Below are 18,193 nucleotides of genomic sequence, written 5' to 3' on the forward strand. Positions count from 1 at the left end.
ATAACCCCAAATAAAGGTGACCACCTGAATTAAGAGAATTAGGGGATAAGGAAGAAGGAAGAGAAAAAGATAAAAGAGAAAAAAGAAAAGAAAAGTAGGGACCAAAAAAAGGAGTGCAAAAATGAAATTGGGAAAAAGGAGGGGGGAAAATAAAAGCGAGAAAAGAAAAGAAAAGAAAAAAAAAGAGCGAAAAGAGAGAATGAAGTGGAAGAGGGGAAGAGACTTTTTTATATGAGGAGAATACTCCTATAGAACAGCCATTAATCCCAACAAATTCCAGCAACAGCTCCCTGGAGATGAATGCAAACTAGAAACAACCAATAATATAACGATGAAAATAGAATGGAGAACACTAATCCCAAAATAAAATAAAGAGAAAATAAAATGGCACTTTAAAAAAAAATGGTAAAATGGTAGCAGTAATAATACTGGTTAAAAATAAGAAGGTAGTAATTAAAAGGGTAAAATCAGGTGATGGAAAAAAGAAGAAATAAAAAAAAGAAAAAAAGAAGAAGAAAAGAAAAAAAAGAAAAAAAAAGAGAAAAAAAAATTGGTTTCTTAGTTAAAAGGTGAAAAAAGAAAAAAAATATATTGCAGTAGTGAAGGTCCTTCGGTTCTTCTATTCTTCAGTGTTGCTCGCCTTAGACCTGCCAGGTATTCAGGAGAGTGTTGAGTTTCCCTGCGATACACTGTTCCTCTGTGTTATAAACCACAGTCCTTATTTTAAAGCAAGCCGCATTTGTTTCCCAGACTGCCTTATTTTGTGTTTAGCAAAGAGTCAGTTTGTGGGTCAGCCTCTGGGTGGCAGTGTTCTGGGGTTGGCCTCTGAGGCTATAGGGCCTCTCTGTCCAGTGGAAGTTCACTGCCCAGAGCTGGCTGTGTAAGAGTTATCAGTGCTGTGTTGTTGCTGGGATTGAAAATCCCTCTATAGGCCAGACCCTGTTAACTCCCAGGGACTGATCAGGTTATTTTAATCCTTGATCTCCTACAGGGTGGAATCTGGGTGTGGCTGTGTTCCTTGCCTGGGGGTTGGGGGAGGAGTCTCACTCTCCGGAAAGAATGGCTGCCTCAGCCCTGGGCTGGGGGGGGGGGGGGGTGTCTCAGCACTCAATTCGCTGCCACCTCTTCCTGTCCCCCTTCTCTCCTCAGTCTCTCCCCAGATTCCACTCCTCCGCACACTATCCCTCTCTTCAGCACAGGTGAGTGTCTGTATCCAAAATGTCCCATGAACAGGATTTAGTGAAAACAAACAAACAAACGCCGGCCGGACAACAAACGCTTCCCCGGAAACGGGGAAGGCTTGGTTTCTGTAAGCTTCTTCTCTTACCGGGGCTGCATGGTCTGGTCCGCTCTTCAGGCTGCCCCCTTTAGGCTCAGTCCTCTGTGATCACAGACCCAGCTCTCAATTCCCCCGGCGGCGCCAGGAATCCCGCGGTTCTCCTTTCCCCCGTCAGGGGCTCTGCCTGTCCCAAGGGACGCGGCTGTCTGCCACGCGGTCTCCCTCTGACTCTCTGGGCTCAGAGGTGTGGCAAACTTTCCTGCCCAAATCCCTGGTTTTTTTACCTTTCCAGGGGAGTTCTGCTCTTCCCGGCTGCAAACCGTCTCGCCAGCTGAGGAATTTCGCCAATTCGGGGTGGATGTTACTAGTTTCAGCTGCTCACTCCATTTGCTCAGGGACACGACCTGGGACGCGTCTCCAAATTTGAATTCTAAAGAGTTGTTTTATCTTTAACCTCATCTTGAATGCTGGTAACTCACATTCTTTCACCAAAATGGAAGCTCTGTGACGTTAGAGATTTTGTGTTCACCCCAATACTTTGAACAGTGACATGTAATAGGCACTGAAATATTTATTGGAAGAATGAATAATACAGATAATTTTACTTCCAATGTTTCACAGACTTAGCAACAGAAGTGTTGAGATAAAAGTATTTTTATATCCATTTATAAGTATTTATTCAACCCTATTTGCCATGAAATGGGGATGATATCGAAGTGACTTTTACAGAGATGGTAAAAGTGGGAGTAGGTTTGGGGGGGGGGGTGTTGGGAATTGATGAGTTCCATTTTGGACATAAATGCCTTGTCCACATCCAAGTGGCAATACCAAATAATCAATGGATCTCGGAAAGGTCCACACTGCAAACATATATTTGGGAGTTATCTTCATATTTAAAGCCATGAAACTGGATAAAGGTATCTGTGGGGCCCAGCTACAGTGTTTTGGATAGGTTCAAGCCTTGGACTGAGGAGAGGGCATAGCCCTCTCATTGCCACTGCAAGTCCCAGCTTGGAGGGCAGAGCCCTCAGCACAATTATAGCCAACAGCCATAGTGGTAAACTTGAACCTGTGGTCCCAACACGTGGTCCCAACATGTGGTCCCACGTGCCTGAGTGATATAGTTCAGGTGCATGCAGTTGAATAGGATTGAAACCCACGAGAATGTTGTAAACATCTTGATCACGCCCTTACTTTGCCTTGTGGCATCTGCTATAAAATACACAGCTTGTGGGAGCTGGCGCTATCCATAAGAGGAGCAGTGTCCCACGGAGACCCAGCTTTCATTCTCATGTGTCTTTTCTTAATCCTTTCATCCCTCCCCCACCCCCACCCCCACCCCCGCCCCCCCACTTGGGTTCATCCTTGGCCATGCTAGTGCAGCACAGTCATCCAAGAAGTGTGTAGAGAGGAGGGCCAGCTCCAGAGAACCCTAACATCTGGGTTTACTGAGCAGGGCCTGTGAATTATGAGAACCCATGTCTGGTGTCTGGGAATCCATTTGCCAGGAGAGATGGGTGTGAGGACGAAATGAGATGCCGGTATGGCTGGTCCATGGTAACCACTCAAAACAAAACACAGCACGGGATATTGCCGGCAGGGTATACCAGGACCAATCCCAGCACCATCTGTTTACTTAACCCGCTCACACGCGCAAGCCCGTCCCCCAGCGGGCGGCTCCGCCCTTCCGTTTCCGGGGATTCTCCGGCGACGCCCCGGCGGCCATCTTGACTGTGGGCAGCCGGCCGGGGACTGCGCCTGCGCGGGGGCCTTCAGTTCCGGCTGGTGCGGCGCGGCGCGGGAGCTAGAAGCTCGTGGGGCTGCTGCCGCGATGACCCAGGCGGAGAAGGGGGACGCAGAAAACGGGAAGGAGAAGGGCGGGGAAAAGGAAAAGGAGCAGCGCGGAGTGAAGCGGCCCATCGTGCCCGCGCAGGTGCCGGAGTCGCTGCAGGAGGTTAGGCCGAGGGCGGGGCTCGGGAGGGCCGGTACCCTGCGTGGGACCCGCCGCGGGGCTGGCGGCCGACGGAAGCTTCGGGCCCCAGGGCCTCTCGTTCCCTCCGGGTCGGTGTGCGCTGGGTCCCCACCGTCCGTCCGCACCAGCCGCTGGGCGAGCCGCAGCCTCCCGGCCCTGAAGCGGGACAGGCCGTCACCTGCCCCGAGCCTTGTGAGGTCCAGTGGTCGCACGTGTTGTTTAGCGTCGGGCCTGGCGACAGGGAGAGCCTGCGGCACTGGGTCGGGGACAGCTAGAGTTCGGGCTTTTTCCTTGTTAAAGAAGTCTCAGGGAGTGGAGGCCATTTCGAGCTTAACAGCAACGAAAGGGCAAACATTAGGTGCGTGTGTGTGAAAAGCAAGATTAAGTTATACCAGAGAAAAATTATTTGCAGTACATGGTAAGCAAAGGATATATATAAAATATATTACTAGTAATCAGTGAAGAAAAAACCCGCATTCCCATAGGAAAATGGGCAAAGGTCGTTTAAGTTCACAGCAGAAGTCAAGAGGTGTGTCCGCGCTCAGAACTTCCTGTTGGATCCCGAGGCAGGGTCCTTCCTGAGAAGGATAATGCCCTGCTGGGCAGGCAGCTGTAAGCACATGGCTTGGCCGCCCCTGGTCAGCCCTCAGGGTGGCGGTTACTGTGGTCAGGGCTCAGTCTTCCCACTTAAGCTGAGAGGCTGACCGCAGGGTCTGTAAGGGCTGCTGGTGCCCACCTTCCGGGATTCTCCCCCTCTGGGGGCGAGGCTGAAGGCGCTGTTGGGCTCACGTGAGAGGGGGATCTGGGCACGGTGTGGGGTGGGCTGGTGCAGAGGACCATGAGGAAGTGTTGGGCACGCAGCAGGTACCTCCTCCAGCCCTGATGGTCAGGAATGGTTTCTTCAAAGGAGGTGACACCTGGATCAAGATCTGAAGGAGGACCAGAGTTAGCTGGGTGGGGTTGGGGGGCGGGGTGGGGGTGGACACCTCAGGGAGGGAGGGAAGAGCCCGGAAGAGACCTGGGCTGAGAGGGTATGAAGCGTTGGAGATGCGGATGTCTGGAAATGAGGGAGAAAAGGGAGTGAGACGTGAGAATGGAGATATTAGCGGGGGCCATATCGCGAGGGTCATACAAGCCAGAGGTATGGCGGCTACTTCTGAAGGCAGTGGAGAACCTCGGAAGAGCTGGCCGCACTGAGCTGTGATCATTAACTCATTTAGTCTTCACAGTTACTCTGTGAGGTAGAAACTTCGTGCGGACCAAAGAAGCGGCACAGTCTGAATTGGAAGCCAGGTCTTTGAATCCAGAGCCTGGGTCCTTAACCACTTTAGCAACATTTCCTGACCGTCCATCAGCTGTATAACACCCTTTGTTTGTTTGTTTTTTAAGTACATATATTTATTGATTTCAGAGAGGAAGGGAGAGGGAGAGAGAAACATCAATGATGAGAGAATCATTAATCAGGTGCCTTCTGCTGGGGATTGAGCCTGCAACCCAGGTCCGTGCCCTTGATTAGAATCGAACCCAGGACCCTTCAGTCCGTAGGCGGACGCTCTATCCACTGAGCAAAACCGGCTGGGCACACCCTTTGGTTTTTCCATGTCCTCTGTGGCACCTGTGTTTTTAAGTCTATTTCATCTTGAACAATAATATCCATGAAATGGTATGTGGGATATACTGACCAACAGGAAATGGTTCTAGACTAGAGTAAGGCTAGAGAAGTAGGCAGGGTCTTGATCAGGGAGGTCTGGACTTTATTGGCAAGGTATAGAAATGTTTTAAATGGAAACATACCAAGAATATACAACTGTTGCTTCAAGGGCAGGGCAGAGTAGGTGCTAGCTAAGGAGTCAGGCTGGGTGGTGGTTTTTTGTTTTTTTTTTAATATATTTTATTGATTTTTTACAGAGAGGAAGGGAGAGAGATAGAGAGTCAGAAACATCGATCAGCCGCCTCCCGCACATCCCCCACCGGGGATGTGCCCGCAACCCAGGTACATGCCCTTGACCGGAATCGAACCCGGGACCCTTCAGTCCGCAGGCCGACGCTCTATCCACTGAGCCAAACCGGTTTCAGCTGGGTGGTGGTTCTTAACAGAGGGATCCTGTTTTCAAGGATTGTCAGAGTCCCTTTTTCCTTCACCCACATGCTGCTGAAACTGAGTCCCCCTCAACAGGTTTGCATGGTAAAGTTTCCCCAAGAGATGCAGATTATATTCTGCCCCCTTGGAATTTCGGGTCTAAAACAGTTATCTCAAAGTAAAGTTTACAGTCGTCCACTGTCCTGATTCGTACCACATTGTCAGTCCTTGTTCGTCATCTCCCAAGAATGGATTGTGAAATGCAGCAAAGTTTTCTGACTTATGAGGATAAGTGTGAGCTCTGGCTTTGCAACCCCAGACTCTTGCCAGAGTAGGTAAATAGCACAGAATCGACAAGGGTAAGTTTTTTCAAAAACAGTAACCAAAGCACAGTTTATGCACACTCTAAGAAGTAGTTGTGTAAAACTTTCCAGTATTATAAAAGAGTAATTCTACCCTTACATTTCTCCCTCACCTGTTCAGCCAGTAGTTTAAACGTGAGTGGTCATACTGATCACTTCAGGAGCTTTAATTGCAGATTCCTAGGCTCTCCCTCCCTGGAGATTGTGATTTGCAAAATTTGTAGTGAAAGCTTGGGGTCAGTCTTTTTTTACAAGCATCTGTAGGTGATTCAGATGTAGGGAACCCTGCATTTCACTAATCAGAGTATTTCTACTCTTATTCCTTGTTTACCTATCTTCCCTAGTACATGGAAAGTTCTCTGAATTGGGGGACTTTGTTTTGGTCACCATTGTACCCACAGTGCCTGGCGCAGAAATGCCCAATAGGTTAATTTGCATTGGATAATCATGGTTCTATCCATTTAAGCAAATATTTGTTGGGCTATGTACTTTGAATTAGATCCTGGGAACAAAAACTATAAAATGAGTTTGTATTCAGGTAGAGAGCAGTAATTGGATGCTTCTCAAAGAACTCCCTGTCCTAAATTACTTTGATACCTTTGAGTCTGATGACCATCACAGGAAACTAACTTTTTAGTCTATCCTGTTACCTGTACATTATTTAACTTGTTACCTGTGTATTACTTAACGAAGGTCACGCTCCTATGTTTGCAGCAAATCCAGAGCAACTTCATTGTTGTCATTCATCCGGGTTCAACAACTTTAAGGATTGGTCGAGCCACAGACACACTTCCTATCAGCATTCCTCATGTCATTGCACGAAGACACAAGCAACAAGGGCAGCCACTGTACAAAGACAACTGGCTCCTAAGGGAAGGACTAAATGTAAGTTAGAAATGGAGGACTGGAGAGAAAGCCCAAGGTTGCTTCCTTGGGAAGCCTTAGACATTCAAGTATATATGCAGTAATCTTGAATAAACACCTTCATAGCTTTATGTTTTTAATCAGCTTAACAATAACCCACAACCGTCGGACCAACTTGCTTAATGTTTTTAAAGAATAGCATCATTCAGGGTTACAAATATCATTTTTCATCTGAGCTAGCAATTTTAAATTGTAAAGAGGTAAATATGATAATTCAATTTTTTTTTAACCCATTGGGATGAATTGGATATTGAGGAGAGTGATTTTTAACGGAAGATACAGACTTATCACTTACTTAAAATGATGCATTCAGATATTTTTTCTTCCAGATATTTAGAGGAGTTTAAATTCATGTTTCAATTCATAAGCAAATTGAATTGCTACACAAATCACTTACTACAATCTTAGGTCAAATCATAATTTAAAGGCAAAAAGTATTCCCTCATAGTAAACATTTACTTTATTCTTTTTTACAAATGGTAATTATCAGAATTTGTGATAGGTGTTAAATGTGTATATTACACTGTAATCCACTTTAAAGTTTTAAATCAAGGGTAGTTTTAGGAACTTGCGGTTTCTGTAATTTTGATAAGCTTTAGGGTTCCTTTTATTTTTAACTTTTTATTGATTAAGGTATTACAAATGTGTCTTTATCCCCCCCAGGGTTCCATTTTTTAGCATAACTAGCAGACTTTACTTAAGTCCATATAACTTAATGATATAAGAATCTAAAAATCACATATCATTGAGTGATTCGACTTTAGAGAAAAAAAATTGAAAGAAAATAGTATTTTCTACAAAAAAGGTGTGAATATATTCTTTACAGTATCACTGTAATTTGAACACTTGTTGATTAAGCAAAATAACACATGAAGAAGTATAACATTGTTACAAATTCTAAACATGCAAATGATATAATTATATGAGTCTGAAATACTTTGTAAATGTAAAAATAGCTGTGCTCTCATTAGTAGTATGAAATTTTTTTATCAACCCAAAGTTACTCAAGGTTATAGATTTTTGCAAATAATTGGTTTATAGTGAGGGTTCTTTTATGACATTTTTTATTTATAAATAATACAAAGATTACTTTAAATTCCGACGATTAATACATATGACAGATTAGGGAAGCTACTTGTTGACGAGGGAGCATTTCCCATTGTTGCGTTAAATTAGTAGTTTGCTAGTTTGCCTTCCCTTTTCACTAAGTCCTTTGTACCACTCATCTTTCCTTCTTTTTTCCCCCAGAAACCTGAAAGTAACGAACAAAGACAAAATGGTCTTAAAATGGTGGATCAAGCGATATGGTCTAAAAAGATGTCAAATGGTACAAGGCGGATTCCTGTGTCCCCTGAACAGGTTCAGTTTCAACTCTTCAGATTTATTCTTTTAGCACAGCTATTATAGCATAATGCTGTTCATGTGCTCTACCTATTTCATTATGCAAATGCAATAAGGGATTTCCTTTAAAAAGGAGGAAAAACCATTCCTAATCACCTATGGACTACCTGAATCAGTGTCACAAATGCTTAGGCAAGCCAAATGATTTATAACGTGGTATTTCCGGTTACAAGTTGATAAAATTTACAGTTTACCTGAGAGTCTTAAGTGTGTAATTCCAAGACCTTGGTGGGAAGCTGTATTCTTGCTGTAATAGTTATTTTAATGCAGTAAACCAATACAATTAGGAATGGCTATGAGTCAGTATGATATGTAAATTTGTATTCAACTTTAGGTAGAGTGCAGTATTAATTTTGGACTGGCTGTGATTCATAGCCTAGGTGTCAAAAATCACAGGGAAAATCTAGATTGTGGAGAAGGGCAAGATAATCCTTTTGTTACCAGTCAATATTCCCCCAAATATCTTGGGTTTGTGATTAAAATCTGCCACTATATGTGGTCCCTGAGGGAGAGGAGAAAAGAGGACTCAACTACACACCCTTTTTTTTCCCTTTCCTAAATTCAGAGACTCAATGATGCAATTTCATTTCAGGCACGCTCCTACAACAAGCAGATGCGACCTGCAATTTTAGATCACTGTTCTGGAAATAAATGGACAAACACATCCCATCACCCTGAGTTTTTGGTCGGCGAAGAGGTAGGAAACTTCTTTACTGTGAAATGGAAGAAGAAAACCTCGTCTTAATGCTGAAATTCATTTACTTTCCCATCCAGTTCTAGTTCCCTGGCATTCCATAATTCTACTTTGAGGACCAGATAGTCACATTGGCTCTTGAAGTAATAGATATTCCACCCTCAACACTTAGAACATTCAGCAAGTGTTAATGATGATTTCTAGCCTTAGAATTTTGAACTTGAATCCAGAAAACCCTGAGAGAAGAGTTTTAATGTGTTCATCTCCCTGTCTTCTAGGCCTTGTATGTTAATCCACTGGACTGTTACAATATCCACTGGCCTATTAGAAGAGGTCAGTTAAATATTCACCCGGGACCTGGGGGCTCCCTTACAGCTGTTCTGGCAGATATTGAAGTAATATGGTCTCATGCAATACAAAAATACTTGGAAATTCCATTGAAAGATTTAAAGGTGAGCTCAGATTCCCAATTACTTGGATTGTCTTTAAGATTCTTGGTCGCCCAACTGATGTGGCTTAGTGGTTAAGCATCAACCCATGAACCAGGAAGTCACTGTTTGATTCCCCATTAGGGCACATGCCTGGGTTGCATGGGCTTGATCCCCAGTAGGGGCAGAAGGCAGCCAATCAGTGATTCTCTCTCATCATTGAAGTTTCTGTCTCTCTTTTCCTCTCCCTTCCTCTCTAAAATCAATAAAAATATATTTTTCAAAAAGTTCGGCCCATAGGGCTCAGCAGTTGGGTGTTGACCGTGGAACCAAGAGGTTACTGGTTTGATTTCCAGTTAAGGCACACGCCTGGGTTGCAGGCTCAGTCCCCAGTAGGGGTGCATGCAGGAGGCAGCCCATCGATATTGTTCCTCTCTCATCAATGTTATTATCTCTCTATCTCCTTCCCTTCTTCCTCTCTCTCTAAAAAAAAATGTTTAAAAAAAAAAAGATTCTTGGTCAATTAAAGTATCTATTACTGAGTTCTTTGTAATATAGTGTCCTAAAAGCATTCTTGGCCTTCAGGTGAAGATATCTTTTCTACACTGAATCTAATCTCCCTTAAAGCTTCCTCTTTTTCGTGTTCTGTTTGTTTCTTTGATGTCTGTCTCTCCTGCTCTGCAGGCAGCAAGCTTGCTCATGTTTATGCCTTCTCTCTGGACCTTTTTCAGACACGAGTTACCTTATTTTTCATTTCACGATCCTCTATATGCTAAGTGTCTGGTCGTCCATTCAACCAATCAAAGCGCAATATGCTAATAATATGCTAAGGCCGCTCAACTGCTCGCTAAGACGTGCACTGACCACCAGGGAGCAGGTAACTCCGACCGGTAGGTTAGATTCCTGCTGGGGTCCGGCTGATCAGGACTGAGCGAGATGGGCCAGACATGCTCTGGAGCCCTCCTGTGGTCTGTCCCCGGCTGGCCAACCTCCTGTGTCCCTCCTTGGCCCCAATCGTGCACCGGTGGGGTCCCTTGGCCAGGCCTGTGCCCTCTCACAATCTGGGACCCCTTGGGGGATGTCGGAGAGCTGGTTTTGGCCCGATGGCGGAACAACCAGTCTATATGACATGCACAGACCACCAGGGGCCAGACACTCAACGCAGGAGCTGACCCCTGGCGGACAGTGTGATTCCACAGGGGGAGTGCCACTCAGCCAGAAGCCGGGCTCATGGCTGGTGAGTGCAGTGGTGGTGGCAGGAGCCTCTCCCACCTCCGCAGCAGCGCTAAGGATGTCCGACTGCTGGCTTAGGCCCCCAGACTGTAAGAGGGCACAGGCCAGGCTGAGGGACCCGCCGAGTGCATGAATTTCGTGCTCCGGGCCTCTAGTAGTTAAATAATTCAAAGAAAAAGAAAAAAATCAATATTATCTATTTTTTCATGAAACTCAAAAGATATTTTTGAGCTTTTATTCTGGGCCTCTAACCATTACTGCTACTGCTTTAGAGAGAATCCTCTCTGAAGACAAGTGTGAAATGTATTTGACCTGACTGTAATGTTAACCATTTAATATTTTTTTTTTGTTCTTCTTAGTATTATAGGTGTATCTTGTTAATTCCTGATATTTATAATAAGCAGCATGTGAAAGAATTAGTGAATATGATCCTAATGAAGATGGGTTTCTCAGGTATGTCTGATACTCCAGTGAAGCCTACTTGAAATGAGAGTCTTTTTCAGTAACAAAGTTAATCCAGTTTACTGCTTTATTGAAGTACTTATTTGAGAGATTCGGCAGTGCTTGAATATTTGCCCAGAAGTTCCTAGACTTTAGTTGATGATTTGTTTTAGGAGCGTTGCTGCTCCCCAGCTCATTGCTCCTCTGCCTTTTGTTTTAGGGATTGTGGTCCATCAGGAGTCTGTGTGTGCCACTTTTGGAAGTGGTTTAAGCAGCACGTGTATTGTAGATGTTGGGGACCAGAAGACAAGTGTATGCTGTGTGGAGGATGGGGTCTCTCATCGAAATACTCGGTAAGGGACGTGGAAGGTGGCATTCCCCATCCTTCTCCCCTCACAGTCTGTTCAGCTATAAAGCACCACCAGTCAGAAAGAAATTATTTTTAAGGAATTATATATTCTGATTTTGTATAGGAAACCAGCAATATTGAGGAAGTGCAAATTCCAGCAAGACGATACACAGTTGATTTTACCCTTTCCTTTGGGACTCTCTAGTGTAAGTTCACACCAGCAGCTCCTGAAAGTTCTAGCGTGTGCTGTGCTGTCCCATAGAGGACGTGTATAGGTTTACCTCTGTGTCTTTTGCTGTGGTCTGGCCTAGAGACACCAATTTAGGCAAGTCGTGTAAGAGAAAATAGGTTTTCAGGTTTGAGTTCTCTAGCTAGCTAGCATGTTGAGTATTTGCTTTTCTTGCCATAAATGGTGTTCGGTGAGTAACTTTATGGTGGTTAGTTCCCTTCATGTGTCATCACTGATAGGAGAGTCAATAAAATAACTAGCAGGTTTGCTGCTTGTCCTTCCTGAGACAAGCCCCGCACAGGTAAGCAAGCACACTCTGGTTGTGCTCATGTGGGCTCCTTGCAGCATTGTGTGCTCCCAGGATGGCTTCTCCAGGAAGCATGAATTCTTCTTGTCCCTTACATTCGGTAGTTTGAATCTCAAAGTATAGAAACAAATACAGAAGAGGTCCCAAGGCGCTCATGAGAAAGGTTAATCTGTTGCCTCCCACCTCAAGTTACAAAGCATTCTAAAGCCCAGTATGACTTAGTTTGGCTCATCCATTGTTTGTGTTGTCCAATGCCAGTGATTTTCAAGGTATTAAGAAAACACTGGATTTCAAGTCTCTAACCACTGAAATAACGTAGCAATGATCTTTCCAAATTGTAGACACGTTCAGTTAGTGGATATTACCCTCGCAGATTTCTCCCATAACTTTGTCTTACAGTGTTTGTCACCTTTATTTGCTGGGGAATATACATAGGCAAACAACTGTCAAACGGTGACTGTTGGAAATGAGCTGGACTTAATAGTGTGTTTTCTATTTCTTAGATAGTTTTTGCAAATAGCATGACTGCTTCTAGGTGCTGTACCACTAGTTTATTCCAGAGTTCCCTTTTTCCCTCCCATCCATTTATCTATTCTTTCATTCTTTTTTTAAAATATATATTTTTTTATTTCAGAGAAGAAGGGAGAGGGAGAGAGAGAAACATCAATGATGAAAGAGAATCATTGACTGGCTGCCTCCTGCACCCCCCTACTGAGGATCGAGCCTGCAACCCGGGCATGTGCCCTTGACCAGAATTGAACCGGGGACCCTTCATTCTGCAGGCTGATGCTCTATCCACTGAGCCAAACCAGCTAGCGCTGTTCTTTCATTCTTTAATTTATTCCTACAACAGACATTTCTTGAAACGTGCTCTTTTACTGTGCCTAATGGAGTTTTTAAATCCTTTGCACCTTCTGAACTGAGAGATTACCCATCCGCCCTTTCTCTTAACTCTAGACTCTGTCTGGCATATGGAGGGTCTGACGTATCAAGATGTTTTTACTGGCTGATGCAGCGAGCTGGATTCCCTTATAGAGAATGCCAGTTAACAAATAAAATGGATTGCCTTCTTCTGCAGCACCTAAAGGAAACTTTCTGTCATTTAGATCAGGTGGGAGCAAAATCAAAATTGATTATTTTTGCTTTCAGGAAAAACGTAACAATATCATGCCACCCTTTCAACTTAAGCTGATAAAGCCTTGAAGCTGAAGCCTGTAGGAGTGAATTTTTTGGTGGGGTCAGAGCTGTCTAGCTGTGTCTCAGGCTCTGGAGACTGCTTGTTTTTTTTAAGAGTTTAGCAGATACCTCTCTATAGGTTCTGTGGTCATTCTGATGAAGGATGAATCTTTAGGTGTGAAGAATAGTAGCAGGTAATATGTAGGTACAGACACTTAGTAAAATGGTACCTTTTGAAGCACTTTCTTGGTATTGTGAACAGTCAACATTTTATCATTGCTGTATATGGTGCGCTACCTTTTTATACTCTTAGATTTTTTTCCCCCTTTTCAAGTAATATAATTCTGATAAAAATTTTTGAGAAATATAAATCTAGGTAACATTCCTCAGTTATTGAGAGCATTTTTTGATTGATTTGGATCATTATATTAATGTTTTATCGATAATGAAGAAAACAAAACATTTAACATTTGTGTCAATTTCACAAATGTTAAAAGGAAAGCAAGTCACCATTGAACTCTTAGGAAGTTCCAGTGGGTGTGGTAGAAAGTTGTAGGGCAGCCCTTTTATAGGTGAGGTTAACATGATAGGGAGGCTTCACTGTAATTAGAGGAGTTTACGTGCACTTTTACTGATTCACTGACAGCATCTTTTCCTGGAATCAGGACATCTCTGGGCTTCAGGACCATGAGTTTCAGATTCGACATCCAGATTCGCCTGCCCTGCTTTACCAGTTTCGCTTAGGAGATGAAAAGCTCCAGGTAATGCGTGGGTATATATTTTCACGGCTAGAAAGAAAGCCAGCCAGGCTCGGTCCCTTGCTAGAAACCTCATGAGGGCAGAATGTGAACTCGTGTAGATTATTCACTAAATCAAATTAGAACAGATCTGAGAACCATCTTTTTAATTAGTCACTACGTGATTAAGTCATTTAGAGAGAGATTCCATCCTTCTAAGTAACATTTGCTTTGAGATCCTGTGGTGTCATGTCACCCATTCAATTTGCATGATAAGTGAGTGTTCTGCCTGTCTGCACTAAAGAAATAATGCTTTTCCCAAAAAAGGACACTTCACAATCTAACTTCTAGGATCTAATCTGCCAGTTTTATTTTTTGGAAGAACAAAATTTAGTGGGTCAGTTTTTTCAGGAGGCAGTATCTCAGGTGATTATTCTTTTCCTTCCACACACAGGCGCCAATGGCTTTGTTTTATCCAGCAACCTTTGGAATCGTTGGACAAAAAATGACGACTCTGCAGCACAGGTCGCAGGGTGACCCTGAGGACCCGCATGATGAGCACTACCTGCTGGCCACACAGAGCAAGCAGGAGCAGGTCCGCAGGTTCTGGTGTGAGAGGAGAGGTTTTGTCCCTGCAGGAGAAGTTGGCCCGTGATCCATCGATCAGTGCAGTCACTGCCATCTGACAGAGTGCTAAAGCTGATTCTGTTTTAGAACTGTAGATGAAATGAAGTCTAAATTTAAAATCTGGGTGGCAGATCTTTTTTGGTTCAGCAAGCATTCATCCATTTTTCAGAATACCAATCCACACATTTAAAAGTAAATTTAATGGAGTGACTTTTGAATATTTATCCGTAGTAAATATTTTCAGTAAAATCTCACCTCTATTTAATTATAAGGTATGAGGGTTGTGTGGCATAAGCAAAGAGTTGCATTCCTTTGTCCAGAGCTGATGATAGTAATAGGATGGCTGATGCCGGGGCACAAATTAGAGCTGTTATCTGCTAATGAAACGGCAGCTCATGGTGAAGAGAAGAGGGCCGTATTTTCTAGTCCTCATTCCTGCCCCAAAGGTGAGCACGAGGTGGTTAGAAAAGGTCTGAAAATGAGGATTTCATAACAGTCACTGGCCCAAGAATTCCACGGAAATACTCCGCTTAAAAACTCAGTTCAAGGAGAAAAGTTAGTCTGCACTGACATCTCAATTTTAAAATCCAGCCTGTAATAGTAAGGTGCTGAGATCGCCCTCCCTGCCAGAGACTGCTTTAGAATTGTCATAGTGCATCCTCTTCTGTCATCCTCTCTCTCAGGTGGGTGGTTGTATACTCTGATGTATCTCCTCTCTGCACCACAGCAGCAGGCCCTCGTGTATAGTAGTGCATGTGAGGGAGCAGCAGGGGGAGGGGGTCTAGTTGGAAAACATGGACAGTGTTCTTAGTCATACCATCTACTCGATTGTCCTTTTCATTTAAAGTCTGCAAAAGCTACTGCTGACCGCAAGTCTGCATCCAAGCCCATTGGATTTGAAGGGGATCTTCGTGGGCAGTCCTCGGATCTTCCGGAAAGACTCCATTCCCAGGAGGTGGATTTGGGATCCTCCCAGGGAGACTGTCTGATGGCTGGCAATGACTCTGAGGAGGCCCTCACTGCGCTGATGTCCAGGAAGACTGCCATCTCGCTGTTTGAAGGGAAAGCCCTAGGCCTGGATAAAGCCATCCTTCATAGCATAGACTGCTGTTGTAAGCACATTTGGGAGGCCGGGAGGTAGCCATTACATGAACTGGCTGAAGCTAGGGGTGGCTGTGCAGTGTAGCATAGCGTTACTCATTCAAAACAGCCAAGCACCTACCTTGTGCTTGCATTATTGGGTGTTGGGAATTGGTCCTTGGCCTTGTTGGAGGAGACCAAAATAAGGCAAGTTATCACACAAATGTGAAATTACAACTGTGGCAGGTGCAACAGAATTGAACTAAATAGTACTGACTGAGAGCTTCTGAATGAGGGATTTAATAAGGGTGTTTTACTCCATAGGGGAGGTGTGGAGTGGGGGAGTCGGGGGAAAAAACCACTTGAGAGAGATCTGGGCGGTGAGTGGCGGTTAGCCAGAGGAAGATCTTAGCCTGTGTGAGGGCCAGTGTGGCTGGGACACCGTGTGAGGAGGAGGCTAGAGAAGAGAGTGCACGCTACATGGGACTTTTTAGGCCTCAGAGATTTGGATCTTTCTGCGAGTACCAGGGTGTGGGCAGCAACATGCTCATTTTGTGTTTTGTAAGGTTCCTCTGGCTGCATTGTTGGGTTGGAGAGAGATCCTTGAGCAGGCTCTTGCATTATCTAACTAAGCAAGAGGTGGTGGTGGATATCCCTAGGGTGGGGTGGGTATGGAGAAAAAGCGTGGAAGGGCTATCACTGTCTTTGCAGCATCTGATGACACCAAAAAGAAGATGTACAGTTCCATCCTGGTGGTGGGAGGTGGTTTGATGTTTCATAAAGCACAAGAATTTCTGCAGCACAGAATTCTCAACAAAATGCCACCTTCATTCAGGCGAATTATTGAAAATGTGGAAGTTATCACAAGGCCCAAGGTATGTTGTTCATGGTACAAGTTGGACTGTGTAAATGAAACAAGCATTGATTATTTCTAATTCTATTGTATGTGGACAGATAAAATCCTGGAAGTTATGGTCACATGTCTGGGAGTTCTTGAGGGTTTGGGGCAAGTGGAAATGTTACTTACAGCAGGTCACAGATGTGGAGAAAGGAGCTCTGGGCAAGGGGACTGGATTCTGGGTTTTAGTCCCTGCTGTGCTGTCCAAAGCTAGCAAGACTGGGTGCCTTTGTAGGACAGTGGGACCTGGAGGAGACTGGCCCATGTCATGCCATCAGCCAGAACAACTCCTGTGTTATCTTTCATGCTGAGAATCTGCTACTGGTCCCTAGACCAGGTGATCTTTAAGAATCATTTAGGCTTGAACTGTCTTGAAGTATAAAACTAGGAATTTAGAAACAAATTGTGCCTATACTTCATCATATCTCATTGGCAATTCCTGGGAATGTTCTCACTTAATTTTAATCCTGAGGGAGAGATTGTGGGATATATTTATTCTACTCCAATTTCAAAGTAAGTTGTTTCCTTACGTATGTTCTGTCTTCAGAGCTATTTGTGGAATAATAGTGAATAATAATAGCTTTAGTAATACAAACTAAAAAGTTTTCTTGTCAGTTGAAACAGAAAGAGGCCTGTAGTTCATGAGTCCTTAATGCAGGTTTAAAATCTGGCTTATTAGGTATTGACTCAGCTGCAGGGGTTCCCCCCCACGCCCCCAATTCAAATAAATGATTGAGTGGACATCTTGTCTGCTTGTGCTGACCTATCTGTACCGCTGCTCTAGGACATGGATCCTCGGCTGATTTCATGGAAAGGGGGTGCAGTGCTGGCTTGTTTGGATACGACACAGGAACTGTGGATCTACCAGCGAGAATGGCAGCGCTTTGGTGTCCGCATGTTACGAGAGCGAGCTGCCTTCGTATGGTGAAATGGGCAGGAAAAGTCACTCTTGGAGACCCCAAACAAGCCTCTTGGTATAAAAGACTCTTAGAGAATATATATATATGTATATATATTTTTTTAATTTATTACCCTAAGTGCTTCAATTTCGTGGAAAATAAATGAATTTTAACTTGTGTGTTGAGAACATGACCTTGGTGTGAAATTATAAGCTGCTTCTGCAGTCAAGACGTTTGAGAATAAATGCGCTAAGGTCCCCTGCCCCATTCAGGGACTCAGGAACTCCACGGTGATGTGAGTGGTTGAGCAGTTGTCCAGTGGTGAAGCTCTTCCTTGAAGTTGACTTCTAAGTGACATGAGACAGTCTCCTGCGTCCCTGAGGAGTGGGTGTGTGACTTCGGCGCCTGGATTGTGAAAATGGTGTGGTCATGGCATTTTCCCTCTTGGCTAGAACAGGGAGCACATGATGTGACTCTCGGAATTTCAAATAGGAACAAGTTTTATTTTTTTAATTTTCTGTTAGATTACAAAAATGATGAGGGCAAATTCAGGTCTAGATTTGTCAACGCAAAGGTTTAAGGCTGGGCTGGCTGGCTTCTGTTACCCAACATACTCTAGGGCAAGGAAAAGAAAACAGTCGTCATCTGACCAAAACAGAACAAGAGCAGAAAAGGGAATTTTGTTTCTTTGATACGGCCAATACGAATGACTTGGGTATAATTTAAGAGTTGTTAGCATGTGTTGTACAGATAAGCAGGCTAACTGCTACAATTACTGCTAACAATTCTCTTTACCTGAAGAACCAGTGAAAACATTTGGAGTTCTTTGTGTTCAGTGTGATCAGTTGACCTTAACCTGTGAGCAGTCTGAAGCAGACAGCTGTCACCACCAGTGGTCCAGGCCTTAGGGAAGCCTGAGCGGAAGAGAAGGCATTGTCTGCTGGAAGGGGAGCCAGTCAGTGAGCAAAGCCTGGGGGCTCTGAGACCTGGGAGGGTTGGGCAGTGCCTGATTCCTGCCAGTCTCTTGCACTTGCTTCCACTATCTCACCATCAAGAACTGGAGGTGGGACTGGGGCA

The 18,193-nt window shown here is 44.3% G+C and overlaps 1 protein-coding gene across 6 annotated transcripts; it reads left to right on the forward strand.

Moving 5' to 3' along the window:
• Positions 1–3,037: 3,037 nt before the first annotated feature.
• Positions 3,038–17,304, forward strand: ACTR8 (actin related protein 8). Of its 6 annotated transcripts, none has more exons than XM_036331884.1 (13): positions 3,040–3,233; positions 6,387–6,578; positions 7,866–7,976; positions 8,611–8,715; positions 8,991–9,164; positions 10,733–10,826; positions 11,035–11,167; positions 12,657–12,810; positions 13,541–13,636; positions 14,067–14,207; positions 15,087–15,351; positions 16,031–16,194; positions 17,002–17,304. In XM_036331884.1, exons 1-13 carry the CDS (start codon positions 3,111–3,113, stop codon positions 17,143–17,145), a joined length of 1,896 nt encoding a protein of 631 aa, XP_036187777.1. In that variant the 5' UTR covers positions 3,040–3,110; the 3' UTR covers positions 17,146–17,304. The 6 variants fall into 6 exon arrangements, with proteins under 6 accessions (XP_036187780.1, XP_036187777.1, XP_036187778.1 ...); XM_036331885.1 differs by having other exon boundaries at positions 6,408–6,578; XM_036331886.1 differs by having other exon boundaries at positions 3,040–3,212; positions 6,408–6,578.
• The last annotated feature ends 889 nt before the right edge of the window (positions 17,305–18,193 follow it).

Source organism: Myotis myotis, unplaced genomic scaffold (genome assembly GCF_014108235.1).
Source record: "Myotis myotis isolate mMyoMyo1 unplaced genomic scaffold, mMyoMyo1.p scaffold_m19_p_13, whole genome shotgun sequence".
Lineage (NCBI taxonomy): Eukaryota > Metazoa > Chordata > Mammalia > Chiroptera > Vespertilionidae > Myotis > Myotis myotis.